At 39.8% G+C, this 15,267-nt stretch overlaps 2 protein-coding genes across 3 annotated transcripts in view; one reads left to right on the forward strand and one right to left on the reverse strand.

The window, feature by feature from the left end:
- The window catches only part of LOC105684839 (nuclear pore complex protein Nup88), a 97,373-nt gene that overhangs the window by 67,874 nt on the left and 14,232 nt on the right, over positions 1-15,267 (forward strand). Inside the window, exon 2 of the mRNA XM_012398500.3 lies at positions 9,334-9,503. Within this exon, the coding sequence (XP_012253923.2) occupies positions 9,334-9,503 (170 nt within the window). The remainder of the gene's footprint in view (positions 1-9,333; positions 9,504-15,267) is intronic.
- On the reverse strand, positions 203-3,482 carry LOC105684840 (uncharacterized protein F21D5.5). 2 transcript variants are annotated; one of them, XM_012398502.4, is made up of 8 exons: positions 3,231-3,482; positions 2,495-2,940; positions 2,148-2,393; positions 1,990-2,061; positions 1,609-1,887; positions 1,236-1,517; positions 976-1,037; positions 203-684 (listed from the first exon to the last, which is right to left on the reverse strand). In XM_012398502.4, exons 1-8 carry the CDS (start codon positions 3,439-3,441, stop codon positions 561-563), a joined length of 1,722 nt encoding a protein of 573 aa, XP_012253925.2. In that variant the 5' UTR covers positions 3,442-3,482; the 3' UTR covers positions 203-560. The 2 variants fall into 2 exon arrangements, with proteins under 2 accessions (XP_012253925.2, XP_012253924.2); XM_012398501.4 differs by having other exon boundaries at positions 203-792.

Genomic DNA, 15,267 nt, shown 5'->3' on the forward strand with positions numbered 1-15,267 from the left:
ATGAATTCAACGTCAGAAGTACCCCGAAGGTCTTAACTCAACTCTGGTATTGCGGGAGAGTTGGTCTTTCTTTTCAATACATATACCTACTCTTTGTACAATTTGAAGAACTCGTTGAGAAAAATCAATGGACTATTGCATTTTTCACCCGTTATAACTAGAAGTTAATCTACAAAATATAATCAGGCTATAAATTCGGTCATCATTTTTTAAAAAAATACTTTATTCGACATAACAAATACATATACAACATCACATTAATAAACCAATAATTTGGGTAAATGCTGTTTGACGTTACTTTTTTCATTTGTTGTCTTTGTCGTATCTAAGGATGTGACCATTTCTATCATCTACTTTTCAAAAAAAAACAAAAAAACAATCACAGCTATAAAAAATACACAGAAATATGACACGTAAATGAGAGATATTTATTTGAGATAATGAACTACTGGTAATCCCAGAATATTTGCTGAAAAATTTGGATATACAGTGAGGTAAACAGATATTCCGTAGTTTTAGCGTCCATTGGCTCGGGCTTTGCGATGTGAATGATGTATGGATTATCGTTCAAGCAGGTACATTTGGTAAAGTTTCTTATCCTTGTCGTTTTTGAACTTTGGCACAAAATTTATCTTGACAATTTCAGTGTAGCCTTCTTCCAGAGTCGGTGGTTTGAAATTCTTTCTGTAAGGTGCATCACAGATGACGAAGTATGCGTAGATACGTAAGATCAACAGCAGCAGCAGCTTCACAAATCTGATACAGCGCCATAATATCTGCGACTTTGTGTCACTAGTAATACAAAGGACGTTACATAGTAAATTTACATAATATTAAATATAATATTACATAATTGATTCATCATTAAACACAGCTCAGAAATGACGTTGTTTCATTTTTGCTAAAAGCATTTGTTAAATTTTATTTTGACAAGCTGCCACCACAAGCAATGAAATCAAAGAATCTTTGACTTACATGTAGGCATGTATGATTGCATCACTTATTGTATCATGTGAGTTGTCCGTTAACTGCCGAAACTGTAAACATGAGACACATTTATCCTGAAATACATCTAAAAATTTGAATACTAGCAGTATTATTTTAACACTTTGAAACAAGACGTAACAATGAATCTATATCAAACAAAAATAGTGGGATAAAATTGTCTACAACATAGAAAGGATTGATCAAAAAACATATATTCAGTTATTTCACCAATATAGAATAACATGCACCTTGTTATTATGCTTCACTTGTTCGAGATCTGCTGCCATTACAAAACATCTGACTGGAACTCGATGGGCTTTGGCAACGTCGATATATTTCTGCCTAACAGTTGGGTCTGGATTAGTATTATCTACGACGGCACTTTTGCCGTCAGATAAAGTTTGTTCCAATGAAGCAACACATTTTTGCCAACTTCCCAACTTGTCTCGGTTTATCCAACGATAAGTGGGTAAATGTGTATGAGCAAAGTGTGATTTACCCGAACCAGGGCTGCCGACCATAATTATTACCTACTCACAGCGAGAATCCTCTTATGATTCACAACTCCCAATCACACCAGGAAATAATGAAACAATAATTTTTACAATATTTTTACAGTACCTCTTGCTCTTCCGATGTGAGTTTAGCTGCTGAAGGATCTGTTATGCTAATATTTTCATCGAACTTTTTCGGATTAAACTTTGGTGGTATCCATTGAACGGGCTTATGCCCTAGAAAATGTTCCTCAGGTGTTTCAAATTTGATTCCCAAATTCAAAGCCAATAATCTATCAGCGCTTGAGTGATCTTTTTTTTTTTTTGGAGCCCAATCTTTCTGCCTCCCCGCTGCGTCACCAACAAAGAAAGATGACTCCTTGTCTACATGGACACCATCATTTTTCTAAGGATTAGTACTACATTAATATTACTCTGCAGCTTCATCGATGACTGCTTTGATATTTATTTGTGAATCATAGAAAGTTTGAAAATCTGAATCACATACATCATTAACCAAGGTATCCCACATCCCTGTCATCGGTTTTCTATACAAGCTCTTGCCCGTTGCTATGAATACCTTCAATTGCAAAATTGGCAAACAATTATTTACAATGATTATAAATGCCCGTAGCCCATCATAAATTTAAAAGAAACTTATCCCACCTGCATGGGAATTCCAATTCTAGTAACTATTCTCTCTATTTTTTCCTTAAAGTCATTAGGCTTCCATTTTCCAAGACTAAGGAACCCTTGATTTGTGAAAATTACTATTTTGTACCCATTCTTATGTAATTGCTTTAATTTTCCTGGTACTTCAGAATACAGCAACTGCCAGTCACTATGATCTTTGGGAAAAACATGTCCCGATCTTGTTTTTATCAGAGTACCATCCATATCGTATGCAGCTATCTTTGAACCAAAATTGATAGTTACTAACTAACGTCAACACTAAAGATATGTCGATTCGCTAGACTCATTGACTGAAATTTGAAATAGAAGATACCACTAACTTTGGAGCATCCAACGACACCCTTGCTTGTGTATATCAAAAGCTGTCTATTAATATCTTCCCATAGTCCCTGTTCTATCGGCTCTGACACCTCGATATTCTCTTCACGCTTATCTAATTCTATGTCGGATGTCAGCTGTCTGTCATCTTTTAAATCTTCTGTCTTAGATTTCTTTGTAAATGTATCTCCCTTCGAAACTGCTTCCTCACTCTCGGGACTCGATTGCAGAGCTCTTTTCTTGAAACTTGGCGTCTCAACTTTTTGCTCTGGTGGGGGATTAAACTCAATGCGATACCGGTATTTATTGTAGAGCATTTCTATGCAATCTCCATGCTTGGCTACAAATTTCACATTTTTTCGAGTTTTGAAGCCGTTGAAGCCAGATGCCTGAGAGCCAACTTGTTTCACAAAGACTTGATGCTCTGCATAACTTGCGTATAGTAATACTAATGAAATAAAACTATTGTTAACCAAAATAAAAACAGTAAGACGTGGGGGAAGATCGATCAATACATGGTAGAAAATGCGACAGAAACCTGACCTAAAAGTAATGTAGACAATAGATTGAAAGACGGTTTTCACTCGATTAACGAACAGAATTCATCAGTAAATTCAATAATAAATCAAATACTCGCAACAGATTTAAAAAAGAAAAATTATTTCGCATGTCTTTGTGTCCTTAAAGTGAAAGTCTGTCATATGTATTAGGTTAAACTCATCGAAGAAGGAAACTAACCTTGCTGCTTGGAACATTTTATATCAGTTATTTGTGATGCTACACTTCTGCCGACAAACGTTGTCGTTTCGTTCGGTAGATAAATTGATGGTAATGATTCATCCTCACTACAAATGTAACAACTTTGCGCTGGAATACTCATCTCTACCATAAGCCAAAAAACCACGACAGATATCTGCCTCAACAAACACGCTTTACGGACCCCTGCCATTCCCTTGACATTCCCCGGGCTCCACCAAACTTTCCGATTCCTCGCTCTACATCTACCAGAGGCACCATCGACTATCAGCCGGATACAAATCACGTATCCGCCTGCCTAAGTGCGATGCACTTTCATTCAAGCAAAATGATTGCCCATGAGTTTTCCCAGAGACAAAAAATAATTTCTTCAACAAATTTATAATCTATTGCTCACAATTAGTTGATATCTAGCAATCGTCAAGTAAATGAATATTTTTTGGCGATTAGAATAGCAATCAAAACTTTGGATTTCAAACTTCCAAAAATGCTATGTTCATAGTTGTGGTCCTGCTAGATGATAATAATGAGTGATTAACTCAATTAACTCAATTTTTGAATCCGTCACATTAATGCACGATATAATTGCACAAATGCAGGCAGAATAGTAAAACACAAAGCAGAGTAAAAGTATCGAAATACAAAAATGATTCCTTGAATACCTACCAATTGATATTCTTGATACCAACATAGTCCTTTGGAGTAAAGAAAAAGAAAATATAGGTATATGGGGCATACCTTCTTAAAAGATGATTATAGTAACCCTTTCAAATATGAAAATTATCCCAATAATCTATTCTGTAATATCTGATGTCAGTACATACTTTTTTTAGTTGTATTTTTCATCCAGTATTGATTTTGGAACACGTGCTAAATTATTTGTGATACATTATGCAGCATTAAAATTATCTACAGCTTTATCAATAATGATCAGTGCAGTTAATTTGAACATACCGAACATGATTTCGTATGTATGACTAAATTATTTCTGTTCTAATTTTAGCTTGAATCGATATTGCCATATTATGTTGAAACTGATTAATTATTACAACTAATCAGTAATGAAATATTATAAGCTGTTAACACGGAATCACGGAATTAAGCATTACAATTTACACAGACGTTATTTTCAGTAGCAGCTGAGGTAATAGAAGATATAATTATATTACCATGAATACGAATTTATATGTATACACGTAAATCGCTATTACACATACGTTGTATCAGTTGTCTAATTATCGCTTTGAAAAAATTTTGGTCTTCTTGAATAAACGGAAAATTCATTATCCTATTGATGTTGGAAATTATATTATTTTGCGAGATTCTCTGCGTTGCAATTGATTGAAATCCTGGAAATATCTACTTCCTTCATTTTGCATGAATAAAATCATGAATAACTCCCTTTAGATTCCTACCGAATTCTTTGCATAAGTAACAACAAGTTCATTATAGATGTGATCGTTTTAATAAACATCCTATTTTTTTGTTTGGGTATAGCAATCCTTCAAAGTTGCCGTTTCTTTACGATTACTTCGCTTCTTATTAAAGCTTTACCTGCATTCGATGAAAGATCGCATTATACGGACTCATAACGACGTATATAAGTTACATGTCAATACCGATAAACGTCATAAAGGTACCACATTATGCCCGTTGTGCAGCCACAATGAAGCGAATGTTTCATGCATGCGTTATAAAAATCGTAGTTATAGATATTCGTTGAAGTTATGCGTTCAACATTACGTATCGTTTACGCAAACGCGTTTTATGTCAATATAATAATTGCCACAGCTGTAATAATAGGAGACAGATTCAAGTATATAAGTCGCGTAAATTTCGAAAAAATCATTACAGCAAAATGGAAGCAATTAGTAAGTCCGTTGTTTTGGTGTTGTTCGCAACTATTTTACATGGATCTTTTTCCATGGTGTTGGCTGCAGCCTCTTCCGAAAGCAAAACCAGAAGTGATGGTGACGCTCCTGCGATACAAATCGCTACGGATGATAGTCTAAATGCAATTGATAGAGTAGTTGCTGACGTTTACAACAAAATGTTAAACCTCTATTATGCTCGCTATCCGGCTGATGTTATTAACGATGGGAATCAAGAAACACGGAAACCGGAAAATATCGTGCCCGATGTGACTAAACATCTGAAAGTTCCAACCGATGCAATTTTCGCGGCTGTCGCTTCCACCTGGCCTGGAACTTCGTCCATCCTTGACGCCGCTAAGAAAGTAACTGATCCCAAGGTCGAGAAATTGGTTACATTGATCGATGCAGGAATCGAAGCCGCTAATAAACAAGATATTTCTAAAGTTGAAAAACTGCAGACCGAAGCGGTTTCCCTGGCGGTATTCATTATTTCGGACAATGTTAAGGCAATTGAAAAAGGCATACAGAAGGTGGGTTCTTCCAAAGTGAAGGCTTACATGGCTTCGGTATCTGAAGATATTCACTCGCAAACAAGTGAACGAGGTATGGAATTTATCACCGCTATTTTTGAAAGCGCGAAAGTTCTGGCGGACACAGCTTCTCTGGAACCTGAAGAATACGATAAGATTGGAACTGAATCGGATACAAAATATACGGAAATAGCTGGTGGTTCTCAAAGGGCGTACGACGCGCTAGCTGACGTGGTTGATATTATTTCATACTTGCTTCAAGACCTCGTCGCCGCCCAAGCCTGATAACGTCGCCGTCCTGCGTAGTTGATTATTTCTGTATCCTATAAATCACACGTTGCAACTACCTTCGATAAACGTGATATCACCGAACGATGATGGGATTTATTGGCTTGAAAATTCCACGGGGTGTTGAAATTAAAATTGTCGAAAATAATATGTAAACGTAAGATGTAATAAATTATTTGAAACGATAAAAGTACGCTGCTTTAGATATACTCTAGAATGTCTATTACCGAATATGTAGAAAAAAAGTTAACGCTAAGTCCTCATTAGACTTGACCGGAACGATCAATGTCCGGACAGAGGAAAGTGTATTTTATACAGACAACCCGCGATCAAAAATACCGTTTCAAAATTTTTAAGATTTTCAAATTCTGATGCTAAACCATCTCAATCGAATTGAACTCCAGGGCCTGAACGAACAAATCGTACTTGAAAAATACGTTCTAACGGTGCCACTTTTTATATCATTACATCAAGAAAATGCTGCAAGAATTGAGGTTCTTGAGGGCCGCGGATGAGGAAAGAAATAATCGAATCATTTTGCAGCAGCTTGGAATATGCGCGGGGCACATCACATTTAAACCTTGACAAGGCTCAAGATGTCTATCTGCCTCATAGTCGGGTGGGGTGGAGTAAAAATAGTTAAGGGTACGATCGTCGGAGGGAGAGGATGGATGTATTCGCATTATACGCTCTGTTCTTTTAATTTCTTCAAAGCTCGCCCTCTCCCATTTTCCATCCTCGCTTCCGGATTAATAAGGCGTCGACAATGTGATGTCTTTTTTTCTCTCTTCAACCCCGGACAAGACAGTAGACAGCTACAAAAGTAGATATAGAGGGTAGAAGCTGTTAATAAATGTGTTCGTCGCCCTGCGAGAAGGTCGGTACTTAGTACTGCGTCGTACGCTCTCCTCTTCGCTCTTTGGCCCTTGGGAATTTGCTTTAACGAGGAAAGCTCTTTTAAGAATGCAAACTTTATTTGGCGATGCCTAAAACAGCCAAACAACGACCGTGGCAATGACAAACCCCAAAATAAGACCCACCGAGCACTGCGAATATCGCATAATTATATTACATCTCGCGCTTTACCCCGTCTACCTGCATTTTTTCGGACAAAAGAAACACTCCAAATTCTAGAAAAAACTATCGATCGAAAGATCTACCCTTGAATTTTCCAAAGCGAGAATACACGCCTCCTATATACATCGCCTAATCTGCATATTCCAGCATGTGTAGGTTGCACCGTAAACGAGAATAATTACTATTTTCGTACCAGATTAGTTAGTTGATTGGTAATCATCTAATCAAAATCATATCGTTTGGTAACAAAATTTGGCCGGAGGCGAAATATTTTACCAACGATCGTGTGATCGGTTTGAAAATTGATTGATTTTCGCCTAACTGCACATTCTGGAATCGATGAGAGGGCGATATTGCTGTTCAATCCAGTTATAATTTTAATTTATCAGGCAATCTGTAGGCGTTCCAAAAACTGCCGTTGAAGCTGAATTTTGTGAAATGTAGATTGTCAATTTATTATAATAAGGTGAAGTAAAAAAAAAAAATTAGAAAGAGAAAAAATGTTCTTCGCTGGCGAGTATATAAGGTGCAAGGGCATTTCGCAGTCGGTAATTGGCTGCTCATCCCTCCAGACTGTCGTTTCCCTGTCTTACGGCCGTTTATATCTTAGCGAGATAATTTAACGTATAACCTCTGATTTTTTTTACGATAGCTAGGTATGGGTATCACGTTGGACCGTCTCAGGAGAGCTTTGGCGAAATATTAATAATTTCACGGTGTGGTGGCGAAAGCTTCCCCTCCAGCCTATCAGATTTTCTTTTCAATTTTCAATCACCGTTACGGACGGTGCGAAGTATAATACGAAATAATAGCAATAACAACCTCATCCCCGGCGACTTATTACACACCCCATGTATACGTGCCACATCAGTCCTACTCTTTGTCGCAGTTTTTTTTCCTTTTCGCACGTTATTAATATCCAGAACGACATGGATTATTGAAGCCAAGCGATCTATTCTTACGAAATCTAATCATAAATACCATCGAAATCAATATAATATGAGTCGGATTCTTTTAATGCAACGACGAAATGGTAACGAAAAAGCGGAAAGAAAAAAAAGTGCTGGAGGGTTGTTGAAAAAGCGATCGCGGTGGCTTTATGGATTCAGTTTTGTCTCTTCCCATAAACTTTGAAACTCGTTGTTGAAATTCTCGCGAAATTGAATATCTTTATACGCCGGCTGTACGCCCCTACACGACGATAGAAAAATCAAAATACAAAATGAATATGAGGGATGAGATCGTATTATAAAGTTTTTTAATCAATAACCACCTGGGAGTTTGGCCTCGGATTCCCAGAATCTCTTCGCTCGATTGGTGAAGTTTGAGCTTCGGAATATCCGAAATAACATTCTCTACCCAGAATCCTGGTAACCCGGCAATAATTTAGTCCCAGCAGAAAAATGTCCCTTTGCAGAATTCGGTCGTCTCGAATCATCGACGGAATTATGTCGAATGTTCTGACCGTGGAAACGATGAATTTAAAATTAACGCGAGACGTACGTGTTCAAGTATAAAATGTACGTACACACCAGTGCGCAACGCGCATACATTATCGTACAAATATACCACTTCTATACGTGAAAAAAATTCAGTCGTAATAACCACAAAGCTCAGCGTATATCTCTCGAGGCGTAACGTACATTATATTTATCCTAATATGATTTCCAGTGAAAGGAGACACACACACACACACTGCAGTGCACTTCGTCTTAAAATGAAGGCGGTTCCCGCCCCTAAGAGTGAATAATTGACAAGATATTTTGTGAGTTACGCCCGTCGCTAGGCAAGATATGTATAAGTATGTATACCGTATACATATACACCTCTCCTTCAGCAGTTAACCGACTTTGAGAAAATACGGCATATCCATTTCCCAGCTTAGAAATACGCTCTGAAAACTCACCTGCATATTTTATCACTTAATTGACGTTTTTTGTCTCCTTTCTTCTCGAATGTGTATACATGGTATACGGAGCTTATACACGCGGAATCTGCTTGAATAATTGAGAGATTCGAAGTGCATACGTGATTATACAAGACGTCGATTAAAAGTCGGAGCGTTATATTTTACGAGCTCTCTCTCCGAGTTACCATCGGTTTTTTTTTTTTTTTTTTTTTTTAACAACAGCCGTATAGATATACGGAGGGATGATATTGTGAAGACAATCGTATCGATCCCCCCCCCCCTCACCCCCCTATATCTGCCTGTATCGCTGATGTATATAATTTTGAAACATGTATATTGAAAAATTATATATAATTACATATCATGAAATATGAAACTGGTACTTAATTTTGAATTTAATTTTCCAGACGCTGTTACTGACGGATCCGCCGACGTTCACCGTGACGAACTTGCAGATAAATGAAACAGCAACGCAACTGGCGATCTGGGGAAACTGTGGTATCGCTGTGGTGGAATTACCGAAACGATGGGGAAAAGATGCGGCATTTCAAGGTGGCAAGGATGTGATTTCGTGTCGGTGAGTAAAGTTTTTACAAATCCAGGTAACACTTCATTGTTCGAAAAAGAATCTTTTTCCAATGAGTGTCTTGTTTTTCAAGTCCAGATCACCTGTACGTCGTAATCACCCCCCTTAGCGTATCTCAGAGTGTTGGATTCTTACTTATATCCTCATTATGCTCGTAGAAAAAAAACGGATACTCCTGTATCCGCAAATATTTCAAGCAAGGTGGGGAAATTTAAACCCTAGGACGCGTTGGTTGGGACGCATAGAAAGAAAATGTGATACGAAATTCCAACGTCAGTGACTCGCGGGCGCGTTATCAACGCAAAGCGTAATTGGAGACAGCATCGTTTCTCGTGGCGCCTCGCGATGCGTTCTAATATCTAGCAATTATGAGGGTGTTATAATAATACTTAAACCCGCGCCTCCCGCCTTTCCTTCCTTCCTTCCTTCCTTCCTTCCTTTCCTTCTAGCCCTGCCAGCGCCAGTTTGCTTGCCAGAGCGTAAGGTATAAGGTACGAGGTGTAAGGTGTAAGGTATATAAGGTATAAGGCCGCCTCTTATGGAATTAACGGGGCTTTACTTAGTTAGTTTTGAAAAGTCCTGCGCAAGGCACAGCCCTGAATACTAACCGCCTCATCAACAACACATGCCGCCCACCCGCAACCCCCCAAGGATCTAATCTTTCGGGCAATTATAATGTCACGTAATTAGCGGCCATATTAGAGATAACCACCCGTAACTTGCGATCCTCCAGTCGGTATCCAATCTTCTGCCAATCAAGCTGACGACATTCAGCTGTCACCAACTGATACGACACGTTTTATGCTCTTGAAATGTACTCGTATCGCACAGAGCAGGCGTAACGTGGATAGACATGTACTCATTCGGTCACCGATAGCCCTACGCATTTCCAGACATTCGCTTTGCACTCGTGCCCGAATACCGATACTATGGGTATGGGTACCATAACTTTATCGTTATAATGCGAATTAAAAATGTCTAGATGAATTAACAAAAGAAAAAATAACTAGATACGAGCCACGAGATTTCCGAGATGAAACTTTTGCTGGTAATCTTATGCATATGCAGCTCTCCTCTTTTACGGTAGGGTTTCTATACCTATAGGTATGCATGTATATGGGCATACCCGTACCCCTTGTATAAGTAGTTGGGGAAAAATTTACACAATCGGACGTAGAATATCCTCCAACTCCGGTATCTTTATACGTAGAACGCTATACATGTAGCACCGTACCAAGGACGGGGGAGCCGTGCTGCGGCAGGGGGTGCATTTGTGTCCGCTTGCAGATTCTAGGTAAATATACACCTTGTGACATGCGAAACACAAAAGCGGAGAGTGGAACACGAACAGTTTGTAACCAAGTTGCGGCCATTAGAACAAATCTCGGGGATTTAAGGGCCCAGTCCCTAGAGCTCCGGCAGTTTAACCAAAGAGCACACTTTTACAATCACTACAACGTAGTGCGGGGGAATAACGCCGCTTAAAATCCTGCACTAGTCAACTGCAATGGACCATCTTCCACTTAGATATTTCAATGAAGTCTAATATATATCGCAAATTTCGCGTAGATGGTCATCGGCGCTGTTAGATTGATCCATGCCAATTAGCGATTCGAACGTCGATAAATTTTTGTGAACGTCGATGCAAATTGATTTTCCATCTCACGTGATCCACCGATTGGAAACAGTATGGAGTCCATCTTGGATAAGCTGTCACCACCCGGTGCAGAATTATGTGACGCAATCATTTCCAGTAAACTGGCTCAGCAGAAATATGAACAGTTCAGCAGCGTGACAGTCGTAAACTACAACAAAACTCTGGGCTATCCGCACCGTCTTTCCCTGCCTCTCATCGCTAAGGGGGTCGGATAAACATACTTAAACCTTGAAGCATTAGTTTCGACTAGAGAGCGGCGGTGAAGAGCGGCAGGATTGTTTGGTCGGATTGCAGCAGCAGCAGCAGCAGCAGCAGCAGCAGCAGCAGCAGCAGCAGCGGGAGCTGCTGCCGAGGATACCTATCCCGGTTCTCGCCGTTGCGGATTAGCAGAATGGTTGCAATAATGGCAATTATTCGGCTTATGATATCAGCACCCGCAAGTGAGTGCGCGACTTGCCAGCCGCTAACTACCACTCCCAGAATCCGCGGACTCGCAAGACACTGGATTAAAACTATTACCTCCTCATCCCTCCGCTCGGTGTACTCTTCTTAAGAACTTCCTTCCACGTTTTACGCTCGACAAACGAGTCAAAGTTTAATATCCCTCCGCTTCAGCGGAGGTAAGAAAACCTCATTTTTCTCCACGGATATTCATCACGGCTTGCTTCTGTGTTGAGATAAGAAAGAAAATAAAATAAAAAAAAATTAAAAACATTTCACGGTATTCAGTTATTCTCTGCAATTTATACGTATAACTGAAAACGGTTCAGTTTCATCCACTCCAGGTATGAAACTTATGTCTCCGAATAACTGCCGATCGGATCGATCAGCGCGAAATATCACGATGAAAAATAATATTCTACGAATTGGGGATCGTCGAATTACAATATCAACGAATTGATGAGTTTTTAACAGGAGATCACCTTTCGGCTAGAATCTGCCGCGGGTATTTTCTGATCCCTCATCCGTTGCTCTTCGTTTCTCCCTTTGCCAGTTGGATATAGTAACGGTTCTCTTGGTTGGTGGGTCGGTAGGAGGTTGAAGCTAATTATTGTTTTAAGGATTACTGTTATGTGTTTATTATGCGAGGACGCTCGGCGTAATATTCGGTAGCATTCAGTGAGTATAGCAAGGCAAAGCCACCTTCACCTCTCCAGCTACGCCATTTATGAATAATTCGCGCTTCTCCTAACCCCCGAAAGTTCGCCTCGTAAACCGTAATGCCCGCTCCACGCATTCTAAGTCACAATAATGCCGAACGAAGGAAAAAAAAAAAAGGTGAGTCTGAAAAAAAAATAAAATGTGAAAAGTATATATATTTCGACTCGGGAAAGCGGATGGACTGTGGACGGAAAGAGACCGAGCGGGGGTCCCGCTTCATTTATGCATGCCGCTCTCTCGATGGCGTCGTTTTATTTTTTCATCTCTACGTTTATGAGCCAGAAGAACTGCCGGGGGAATGACGCCCCGTCTGATTCTTTCTCAAAAATCGTTAACCAAGTGACATCCCTGTTACAGCTGTAACGTCACTTCGAATACGAGTTAATTACATTTTAATCGATCGATCATGTTCTCAGTCAGTGTTTTCGAATCCGATCCGAATTCATGCATTAAAACCGAGTGAAAAAACGTGCATGCATATAATTTTTATCGTTATGAATTAGCGATTCATATCGCGTAATGTTGAGGCTGCGTCGAGCTAAATTTCTACTTCTGAGACCATTAAAAGATTAGCGGAATATCTTGAAGGGCTACGGGGTAAGACGGCGGTAGGTAGAAATGGTCCAGGTTAGGGGGAGAGCGGTAGGGTTTAGTCGCGAGAGATTTCATTTCCTAGGTTATACACTCGGTATAGGATATATGTATATATAGCTACGTAGGCGGTTGCAGGAGCTGCTGGTTTGTAAGGAAGCTAGGAAGGGTAGGCTGTTATACAGTTCGCCTAGAAGTTAGATCTGCATTGCAAATTACCTCATTATAACCGCTCGGTTATACCTGTTCCTACATACTAGACGCCAAAAAATTGAAGGAAATACGATGATTCCATGCACAGAGCAAAAACCACGTACCATGCTTTGGAGTTTCTACTGATTACAACCCCCAAGTTTAACTGAATACTCGTAAAAGCCTAGCTAAAAATACCCCGTGTAAATACGGAAGCGATACATATTGTGGTCGAATTAATTGTGAAAAAAAAAAAAGATTGCCCACGAATTTTCGTGCGTATGTTATGTACGTATTGCATACACAATACAGGCATATTATATTTTACATATCAGGACGGGCTGTGACGTGAGGTGAGAACCCGAGTTTTACTTTACATTACACTCGACGGAGCCTAGGACTGTGTTTCGAAGATAAAAATAATAACGTGCTAATGACGTACATTGTGGAACAAAAAAAAAAAAAAAAAACATATCTAAAATATGGTCAGCAAAAGCCATTCGGTATATTTAAAACGTATCTTGTAAGGCTGATTCAGGAAAACACACAGTCGCTATTCTGCTCCGACTGATGCTAAACGGTAGATGATAAAGAACGTTTCACGCTCATATCATATACGCCCATTTTCTAATGATAACATCTTTCGCAATCGACCTCTCAGGATAACAAACACGATCATTTTCTCCTCGTAGTAAATTTTCTCGAATAACGATACCGGATTACTCAACTTTAATTGGATTATCCCCTGACTACGTGCCATGCGGGTTACTGCATTCGAATTGACGGCTGAATAAATAAAGCAAAAATTGCAATGCATGAAATCCGCGATACGCCACGTTAGCACGTTCAAAATCATTCGTGATTTCAAAATATCGGTATAAAATCTGGAATGCACCCGGAGCGCGCGTGGTCCGCAGGTTGTACGTATCGTACCCGAATCGGATTTTTATCATTGGTCATATAAAACGCTTTCGTGTCACAGCTGCTTCCTCGTATGGAAAATTATGTATATACGAGGGATGAGGTCTCTCCTGCAGTTACGGGACACAAATTTTTAAATCCGAAATGCTGCAGAGTTGTCCAGAAACTCCTACACATATATTCGTCCCCTCATACACGCCACTGTCCGATCGAGCTATTCGCGGGGGAGATCAAGATAGTCCACCTTGCGCCGATATTTCATGCTCTTATATTCGGTTTGTATCATTTTGCACGTCCCACAAACAAACCTTGGCTTGCTGCAACGGAAAAAAAAAAAAACAAACACCAAAAGTCCTCAACGGTGTGAATTTGCCGATAAAAAGCAGCTGTACCTGCAGTACCTCCACCTTTCCGATTTGTCCCTCATTTATATATGCATGCTCAGATCTGAAAACAAAGAAATTTACTGTTCTTCTTAATGAAGTACAATTCTTCATGTAGTCTTCTTTTTTCTTTGGACTGCAGGAAAAAATGAATTCAATCTTATCGATAATCGATAAGGTATATATCGAAGGAATATATGATGTGGTTTTGTTGCAACTGGATAAAAATAGCTGTGATATAACGATGAACCACCGCACGTTTTTTGTGGTGTCCCGCGATAAAATATTTTCTCCCGCAGCATCGCATGATTTGATGATCCTGGAAGGTCCGTCAGTGCAGGTCAATTTGCAGAGTATAAATCTCAATGAAGAAGAGAGAAAAATAAACAAGGATTTGCTCTTTGCCTGGTACATTGACACACATTTGGCGAGGCACCCCCTCCCCCTTGTGAACAAAATTCATTCGACGACACTAAATCACATCGTGTATCGCGCGTGGCATAAACCACTGGACGGGATCACACCACTCTTGGGGAGCGTCCGGGAATAGAAAAAGGGAAAGAGAGAGAGACAGAGGGAGGTTTGGATTCGCGGGGCTCGCAGGGTGGTGTGTCAGTCACGGTGTGCAAACAACCCAAAACAATGACCCAGCAGGACGATTTTTACTCTCTGCTTGCTCATCGAAAAAATGCGGTAAAAGTTCAGATAGTGGTTGAAAAAGGGAGCGGGTGAACGGGGGGGGGGGCAGGGCGAAAGGGGTTTGTGGCAACGCCGACTGCAGCATGGGGTGGTCGGAACGCTTGGGTATGGATTATCAGAGGGAATATACGAGGCAACGGCGTGTGGTTCA

The sequence above is a fragment of the Athalia rosae genome, chromosome 2 (assembly GCF_917208135.1).
Source record: "Athalia rosae chromosome 2, iyAthRosa1.1, whole genome shotgun sequence".
NCBI lineage: Eukaryota > Metazoa > Arthropoda > Insecta > Hymenoptera > Athaliidae > Athalia > Athalia rosae.

Coding starts and splice junctions, on each gene's coding strand:
- LOC105684840 (XM_012398501.4), bottom strand. CDS start 3,441: ATGGCAGGGGTCCGTAAAGCGTGTTTGTTGAGGCAGATATCTGTCGTG. Junction 2,941..3,230: donor AAAATGTTCCAAGCAGCAAG/GTTAGTTTCCTT, acceptor TTATTTCATTAG/TATTACTATACGCAAGTTAT. Junction 1,888..1,989: donor GGGATACCTTGGTTAATGAT/GTATGTGATTCA, acceptor ACTAATCCTTAG/AAAAATGATGGTGTCCATGT.